This window comes from Cyprinodon variegatus, unplaced genomic scaffold (genome assembly GCF_000732505.1).
Source record: "Cyprinodon variegatus isolate N-32 unplaced genomic scaffold, C_variegatus-1.0 Scaffold296, whole genome shotgun sequence".
Lineage (NCBI taxonomy): Eukaryota > Metazoa > Chordata > Actinopteri > Cyprinodontiformes > Cyprinodontidae > Cyprinodon > Cyprinodon variegatus.
The window spans coordinates 524868-533890 of NW_015150749.1; the positions used below are offsets into that span (position 1 = coordinate 524868).

A 9023-nucleotide genomic window follows, 5' to 3' on the forward strand; every position below is an offset into this window, starting at 1 on the left:
ATAAAAAAGTTGCATCAGTCCAATAAGTAAAACTGGGCTGATGATATTAGCCTGTATTTTTTTCCATGTTGGTGCTATATTGTGTTTTAGAGGTGGTGGGCCATGTGGTACTTGTTGGTCATGTGACATTCACTCTCATATTCATTGTTTGAAACCATAAAAGTCTTAAAAACTGCTATCTTTAGATTATATATTGCCAGCTTGTATGTAAAGCAAGTTTAGATAATGAAAATGATTTACTAATTATATTAAGATGAGTTAACAGGCCATCCTTACAGATTATACCAAAGGTTTAATCTTGTTGGTTGTAATTCAAAAAACGTAAAAATAGAAAGTTTCAATCAAAATGCCAGAGGTTAACAGAACAGCAAAAACAGAAACGAAAAAACATGGTTTGTTCCTTTTTTTCCTTGATCCAGAAAAAAAAATCAGATTTTAAATAATGCAAAATAATATTTTATAGTTGCTTTTCTTTGTTAACAAAGTTTTTGTATCCAAGAAGCAAGAGTTACTCCAAATTTTAAATGGAAATTGAATCACCTTGTTTTATTCCTCAGTGTTTTTTTAAATACAGGATTTTATTTAGAGCTGGTGTTTTGGAGCAATGCTGCCCCCCTCTGGTTCATTTTGGTCACTGCACATCTGACTCTTCCCTCATTTGATTGTTTCAGTCTGGGAGTACTTGTCGCCTATGCAGCCAACCACAACATCAGCTCTCAGATCAAAAGCACTCGAAGACTCATAAACACCAACATGAGAGACCTGAAGACATTCGCTAACAACACCCCAGCGGTATTCTTTGAAACACACTCACGCTCACACATATGAAACAACTTAGCTGTATATGAATCAATAACATTAATGTGTTTCCTGCTGCAGCAAATCGATTACCTGACTGCCCAGTACACCACTGCAAAGAATAAAGTCCTGTCAGACCTCGACAGTAAGATTATTGATGCTTTTCAAATATCTTTCTTTACCTTTGTTGTTTTCATGCATCTAATCTGTCTGTGATCTCTGACAGACATTGGCCCTTTGCTGGGAGCCAGAATCCACAGTCATCTAGAGAAAGAGGTGGTTCCTGCGCTGGATGCTGCCCTTCGGATGGCAGGAGGTAACAGAGCTTTATTTGACCCCCAGTTGATGAGATATTCCTGCACAAATCTAATGCACGCATGAATCTACAGTATTTTTTTGCTTTTTGATTAATTTGATAATTGAAGAATAACCCGAATGCACCAAATAAAATCATCACATTATTTGTACTCTCTTCTTACTTCCCTGGTTCCCTTTTCATTTTTTTTTTTTTACCAAAAGCGAAAGTTGAGAGTGCTATTAAAGGTAAACAAAGCTGATATGGATCCAGTGGTGCCGTCTTTGTGTTGTTGTGTTTGTGGGCCTTCTGGTGATGTCTTATTTGTTTTTCATGTACATTTAAAATGCTTTAAAAATCATGGAAATATCAGTTTATTTCAGCACTGCAATTTAGAAAATGAAATACACATAAAGAATTCTAGTCTTGATTATTACATAAACCCAAAGTTACAAAACAAAAACAGTATTAAACAAGACTAATAAAAAATGGTTGTTTTGTATGGAAATGTTGATCAACTGCCTTTACTCTTCTTTTTATACACTTAGTACTTAGAAAATGTTAAAAACTTCAGAAGCTTCTTTGATAATGTAATTTGTCAGGGATCAGCTAGGCAAGTTTGCAGTCTTTTATGTTAGTCTTGTGTGTAGGAGAATTTTCATCAAAAAAGAATTGGGTGTAATATACTTTTTAACTATAATCACCAAAAATAACAGAAATGTACATTTGAAATCTGTTCTCAGTATGATGATCTTAATGTACATGTTTCATGCTTTAAATTCAGCTGCTGAAATGGATCAAATTTTTATGACCTTCAGAGGCACATCATTTACATTTAGCTGTGAAGTTGTGGTGAATGGTTTAAGTTTAGTTTAATGTAATCAGATGATATACTATTATGTCTAAATGTAGTTTCTGACTCTCTCTCACATGTCCAATGTTGATTTTAGCTATGCGGGAGACCAAGGAGGCCCTGGAAAACGTCAGCTCTGCATTGGAGATCCTTCAGGAAGGAATGGGAAAGCTTCAGGCCAGTTTGACAGGGGAGCGCTCCTCTCTGTCCAACACCCTGTCTGACCCTGCCTGCACAAACGGAGCCGCGTCTCCCACCTGCAATTCAATCCGGTCTGCGCTGCCTCAGCTGGGAGTCAATGCTGAATTCTCCAGGGTAAGAGAATAATTTATTACAAGATTTATATGTGCTTGATATAAACGACCCAGAGTCAGTATGAATCCGTCTGTCCATCCGTCAATTCACAGTGGACATTATCATTCCTTTAAACAGAAAAAACTGTCAAACTAGAATGTAAATCCAGCGTTTCCTGTTCTTCCTTTTACTCACATTTGCCTTTCTGTCTTCCCTGTCAGCTCCCAGATGTTAATGATGCCTTGGCTAACATTAACACGGTACTGAAGGTAGATCTCAGCAACATTGTCCAAAAGGTAAAACTCCTGTTTCCAAGACACTGTCCTATAGTTTGGTCGATGGCTTTATGCTCCAGTAACTATCTGTGTTTTTCCACTTTCCTTTTTTTTCTTCTTCTTATTGTCCTCTGCAGGGTTATGCCTCCTTTAATGACACACCAGCGTTGGTAAAAGAGCAAACCAAAAACATAGTCACAGGTACACACATATCCCTGTGGGTTTGTCTATGGGTTTGAGGATGGCAGGTGCATGGCCCTTTGTAAGATCAAACTTAGTTTTGACTAAATGCTTCATGTTCTTTCTTCACATGCATTCCTTTAAATGATGAAACACAGCTCTGCCTCGTAAGTCCTGTTTCAATGTTCTTGTGGATCTTCTGAATGGTGTTATTAGAATAAAATGAACAAATCTAGCTCATGGTTTTCGGTTTAGGGGGTTGGTACCCCTCTTTAGTAACCATTAAAACAGAGGTGGGATACACCCAGAACCCCCATGACACTTGACACGTGACACTTCATATGATTTAAAACTGTATGTTTTATATTTTATATAGCTACAGATTCTGTATTCTCTATATACATATTTATTCTGTCTGCACCTTCCACACCAAGTCAAATTCCTAATTTTAATGTTTTATTTATTTTTTAGTTTAGATTGTCTTCAGTTTAAAAAAAAAAACAAAAAAAACTTTTGATCAAGATTGTCCATTTTCCGTCACGCTTTATCCCACCGGGGGTCGCAAGGGGTACTGGTGCCTATTTCCAGCTGTCTACAGGCAAGAGGCGGGGTACACCCTGGACAGGTCGCCAGTCCGTCACAGGGCAACACAGAAACAAACAACCATTCATGAACACACTCACTGAGAATTTAGAGCAGCCAATTGACCTAATGTTTTAGGACTGTGGGAGGAAGCCGGAGTACCTGGAGAGAACCCATGCATGCTCAGGGAGAACATGCAAACTCCATGCAGAAAGACCCCAGGCCAGAAATCAATCCTGGAAGCTTCTTGCTGCAAGGCAGCAGTGCTACCCACTGCATCACTGCGTAGCCCTTGACCAAGATTATGTTTATCCATCCATCCATTTTCTAACATTTTCTAAATTACCAACTCCAGCCCGACACCTAAACACACATTTTCTCTTACAAGCTCCAAACTCTTTACAGTGCTGTGGAGACAGATTCACACGTCTTTACCTTTCCCACGTTTTTTAACAATACAGTCACAAACTTTAGTGGCTTTTATTTGAAATCAATACAAAGTCTGACCTAATCAAGAAGATTTTTTTTTCCATAAAAAATCTTAAAAGTGTGGCATGAATTTGTAATCAGCCCCTTTAAATCAACACTGTAAAACCTTTGATGTATTAATAAATCCTTTCACTTATTTCCTCCTATTTCTCTTTGTCAAAGAGCTCTATCTCAGTTAGACAGGATGGAAAATATCTATGAATATAATGCCACAGATTTCCAATTACCTTGTTTTCTCTTTGACTAGCCCATTCTGACACATTCATATGCTTTGACATCAGGTTAATCAACAGCCCAATATGTACTGTCTTCCAGGTTCTGACAATGTTGGCCAATGTTTTTGTAGCTCCATCCATCTTTGTGTCGACTTTGACTGGATTCCCCAGAGCCTAATAAAGAAACATGTCCCCACAGCATGATGATGTGTTATGTTGTTTGTTAGCATATGTACATAGCTTGTGACAAAATGTCAGTTTTCATTTTAAATCCTTGTCACTTCAGTTGTTTGCTTGTGTTTTTTTAATGCAGGAGTGAAAAACATGCTGGATAAGATTGGAAATGAGATCACCGCATTCTCTAAGATGTTCCCAGTGGAATCCTCTCTGGCTAATTTCACCATATTTCTCAATGAAAGACACAAGTATCTCGAGTCGTTTTATCCTCAGATTGACCAAATGGATTTCTACAGGTTTGTGAACCTTGTCAAAAAAAACAACAACTTTAAATTGATTTCTCTTCTTTTTCTGATCTAGGTTTTATTTATTTATTTATCTTAGGCAGCATTTTTCTCCTAAACAAATGCATTTACAGTACTGTGCAGCAGCAACAAGCCAGCAATCAGTCCATGTAAACTTCTGACTACTTAAAAAACTGAAGACTATTAAACTGTTTTTTTTGTGCTGCAGGTGGATCATCTGCGTTGCTGTGCTCTGCACAGTCGTCCTTATTTTGGCCTTTAATGTGCTTGGTCTGCTCTGTGGCACCTGTGGCTACGATAAGCAGGCTACCCCGACAACACGTGGCTGCCTGTCGAACACCGGAGGAAACCTGCTGATGGCGTATGTTTCCATAAAAAACGTTCAAAATTAGCTTTTAAGTGGCTGCTATCCATTTTACTTATCTGCTTTAAATGACCATGTTTAGCCTTCAGTAAAAAAGGCCCAGCATTTTTTTCTTAAACAGACAAAATAATCTCTACCAAGCAATACTTGCTCTATTGTTGTTGTTCTTGAAATGAAAGTAAAATCAGAACATGGTGGAAAAAATGACATAATTTATTATAGGTTACCAAGTTGGGCAATTTATTTTATGGATAAATCTACTTTACAAGAGTTTGATATTGATAATAGTTTCATAGTTTTACAGTATTTAAGAGTTTCCTTTTAAGTCTTTTATTTTGTTTTAACAAAAAATCATATTTAAAACACGTCAACACAAATTTCAAACTTTCAAAGTAAATTTTAGAGGTAATTTTGACTTTTTGTCGTTCAGTGGCGTGGGCTTCTCATTTATCTTTGCCTGGGGACTGATGGGCATCGTTACAACCATGTTTGTTGTTGGAGGCAACGTGGAGAAGCTGATATGTGAACCTCTGGCTAACCGACAGCTGTTCAAGGTACAAAAGATGGAAATCTTAATTCATGAATCATGACTCTCCTCCATCTTCTTTTCAATCACATCTGAACAGGATAGTGATGTAGAATGGGGTTAAATTGTTCTGTTGGTGAACATCTTGTCTGTGCAGATCATAGATACACCTTTTCTGGTTCATCCTGAAAAAAGGAATTTCCTTCCTGGGATGCTCTTCCAGAATCCAAACATCGACCTGACCCTGGGCAGCATGTACAGGTGAAAAAGACGCATCTGTCTATAAAGAAAACGATATTTTCCGTTTTGTACTATTTCCCATATCAGAACTGCAAATGCATTATAAACTCTCATGGAAAAAGAAAGCACATTTAGTTTTTTGAATAGGCTCCAATGTAGTACTTTTGCTGATCAGGATGGGTGAGTAGCTAAAGCTTAAAAGTTGAGAAATGTTTGCAAGTATTCCTATTTACACTGCAAGGTTAGAAGTTAGGGTTCAGGATGCAAAAGGATAATTAGAAGAAACAGTTGAAAAATTATATGAAAATACATTTAAAGAAGAATAAGATGTGTATTAGCTGATTAAAAGGGTAAGAAACTGGTCCAATAAAACCCCGAGACAGAAATAAAAGTGTAACAAAACAGGATAACATGCAGGACAATTAGCAGGAGTTTATCATCCATCACATTTTCTAGAAGGCTGAAATTTGATTTATTTGGAATTCCTCTGTTTGTCTTCAACAAAATGACTGCGCTCTTCAAGCTTTACTGGGCTCTATCGATTCCCTGTCAAACACATGTTTGAGGGCTCTGGGTTTTCTTTCCATGAACTACAACACATTCATAATCAGTTATTTAGACTTAGTTTTAAACATTTTAATTTCAAAGACCAAGTTTCACAAACTTTAACATATAAAGTAATAGTGATGTAGATGTGTGATGTTTTGTATATTTTTTAGGAACACATAGCTAATCAACAAGCGAAGCCAATCAAACAAAGATGAGCTCACCAATTGGTGCATCAATAATTTTAGTTTATTTATGTTAAGTTCAATTTTTAATTTCTTTTATGAGATTATATATACATATATATATGCAGATAAAACTGATAACAATGTAATTTCCTTTTGAATGTATTGTATGTATATCCAAAAATTGTTAGGAAAATTATTAAGAAATCTTTGAAATTGCATCAGAAAGGCAGTGAAGTTGGGTTTCTTTGTGTAATGACGATATTTATCCAACAGGGAGTGCTATGAGAACAATGGGCTGTATCACGCTCTGCAGCTGGAGAATATCTTCAACATCAACACCTTCCTCAACAGGACAGTGGTGAGTGTCGCTGTTTCACTGCTTTCTGTTAACTGATAAGGCAGGATGGTTGTGAACAAAGTTGCTTTTTTTATGTCTGTTTTATAATAGTACAACAGAGATCTGGCTAAAGTGTTTGATGGAGTTCAAGTGGACCTGAAGGACATCATGCTACTGGACCAGGCCAGCAGAGATAACCTCATCAACTTTGCAAACTCAGGACTCGGAGATATCGACTATCCAGCTTACCTGGCTGAGGTGATTTGTTTGTTAAAGATTATAATGCACAAATTAACACAATAAACTTCTTTGTTTACTTAGAGTCTTGTTCAGTGTCACTTTCATGTGAGAATTTATAATTGTCAATGTATTTGTGACTAAAAACAGGTTTTACTACTACCTTGATGCTTATTGTTAAAATATTAGAGAAAATAGAGGCTTGATGCTGCTAATTCTGGATGTCTTTCATTGATTAGTCACCATTGTGTTTAGACATAAATACACAAGAAATTACCTTAGAAAAGATACTGTTGGCCTCCATTAATATGGTGAAGGCCATTTCCAGAAAAGTATGAAAAGGCAACCTGTCAGTAAATCTTTAGCTGGAAATCTTCCAACAAGTAAATATTCTGGCAAATTCCTCCCAAGACCAGACCTAGACCGCACAGAGAAAAAACCAAGTAAATGCCAAGAGCTCCTTCTTGGATTCAGTTAGCTTGTTAAATAATAAAAAACATGAAACGAGCATAAGCAAATTTGATCCTTTGCAAGGGGCGAATTTCTTTTTCAAAAAAGAAAAAAAAAAACTGGCTTCAGAGCTTATTAGAATGAGACACATGATGTCTGTAACAATGTCTTCAGGCTGATGAGACCAGACTCAAAATGTGTGGTTATACTGAACAGTGTCGTGTGTGACAGTAAAACATCATGTCAACAATTACAAAAATTAATCTCTAAGGTATGGTAAAAGTGTAGTTATTTGTGATTATTTTCCACTTACACAATCAGTCAATTAGCTCCTCTGTTTACCAAAGTCAGGGAAATCTGTTGAAGCTTTGCCCAAACTCAGTCATTAGGACAAAGATCTTAAACACATCATGAACATGCAATATTAGGCCTGAACATTGGAAAACTACATGCTGCAACTGGGTAGTTTAAGCCCCAAGTTCATCTTTACTCAAAGCTGTGATAAAATGTGTTTGGTAAAGAAGAGTCGGTTTAAATCCTCACAGTGATGTCAGAAACATCAAGTCAAGCTATTTAATGATTGTTAATCATTGTGTTTATCCCCATTTAAGATAGAGCTTAATAAAAATCATTTGTATAGTTTTATCTTCAGTTGTCGTTTCTATCCTGCTGCAAACATTTTATTCTGAGGTTAAAACTGTGACAACATCCACGGTAGAAAAATAAATACTTCTTTACTGTTGATAGTTTTGTTTTATTACAAAGAGTTTAAACTTGTTGATGGCACTAATGAAAGGGTAATCCTGTTTCCAGGTGAATAAGGGGGTCACTCTTGTTGACCTGCTGTCTTTCTGCTCTGACCTGGAGGACCAGGCCGACCAGCTGGTGAGTCCTGATTTCACTGCATGAACATGTAACACTGCTTTTATTATAAGAAATACATTCATTAAAGGCGTATATCTCTGAAGATCACACAGAAGGAGAAATAACAGGTATAAAGTCTAAAATAACAACTAAAAGTAACTTAAGTGTTTATTAATCAAACTGAGTAAAACATGACTTAGGACTTAGTGTCTCAGCAGTTGCTGCTAAGCAAGCGAGTAAAGACACATTTTCTGCAGTTGGTCAGCATGTTTGCATAGACCTCATGTTGGTTTTTAGTCTACCGCTCTTTACAGGAGCTTTTTAAATCCTCTGGGTTTCTGGAAATGTTTCTTTTGATTCAAACAGTGTTGGTTCATCATCAAAGCAACGTGTTTGGGTCGAATAGCAACTCAGCTATTTTCCTCTGTAGTGAGTCATTCTGTCCCCCATCCTTTAAGCTCCCGATGAAAAATCCAAAGTTTTGTCATAAATTATTTATGAGCTTAAACATTTTGCACTTGTTCTATTTTTCTGTATAATTACTCATCTTTGCATAACGTTCTAACAAGCCTCTCTTGACAATTAGAATGCATAACTCAGAGCGAAAGCTGGGTTAGCTTATTTGTTCTCTACCTAAAAATATAGCATTTCTAATTTAAAATTGCATAAAAAAGGTAAAATGACCTCATAAAGTCTTTCATAAAATGAACATTTAAGCATTTTGTCAGATTGAGTGGAGGCTTTTAGGCAGAGATGGGAAGTAACGAAGTACAAATACTTCGTTACTGTACTCAAGTAGATTTTTCTG

At 36.5% G+C, this 9023-nt stretch overlaps 1 protein-coding gene across 2 annotated transcripts in view; it reads left to right on the top strand.

Annotated features, from left to right (window-relative positions):
• prom1 (prominin 1) overlaps positions 1–9023 on the top strand; it is a 41971-nt gene that overhangs the window by 24343 nt on the left and 8605 nt on the right. Inside the window, exons 5-19 of one of the 2 annotated variants that reach the window (XM_015383852.1) lie at positions 672–792; positions 880–943; positions 1025–1114; positions 1318–1341; positions 2044–2261; positions 2462–2536; positions 2653–2716; positions 2854–2862; positions 4295–4454; positions 4672–4824; positions 5258–5381; positions 5511–5614; positions 6601–6685; positions 6776–6922; positions 8165–8236. In XM_015383852.1, coding sequence (XP_015239338.1) covers positions 672–792; positions 880–943; positions 1025–1114; positions 1318–1341; positions 2044–2261; positions 2462–2536; positions 2653–2716; positions 2854–2862; positions 4295–4454; positions 4672–4824; positions 5258–5381; positions 5511–5614; positions 6601–6685; positions 6776–6922; positions 8165–8236 — 1510 coding nt within the window. The remainder of the gene's footprint in view (positions 1–671; positions 793–879; positions 944–1024; positions 1115–1317; positions 1342–2043; positions 2262–2461; positions 2537–2652; positions 2717–2853; positions 2863–4294; positions 4455–4671; positions 4825–5257; positions 5382–5510; positions 5615–6600; positions 6686–6775; positions 6923–8164; positions 8237–9023) is intronic. The other variant, XM_015383853.1, reaches the window with a different exon arrangement.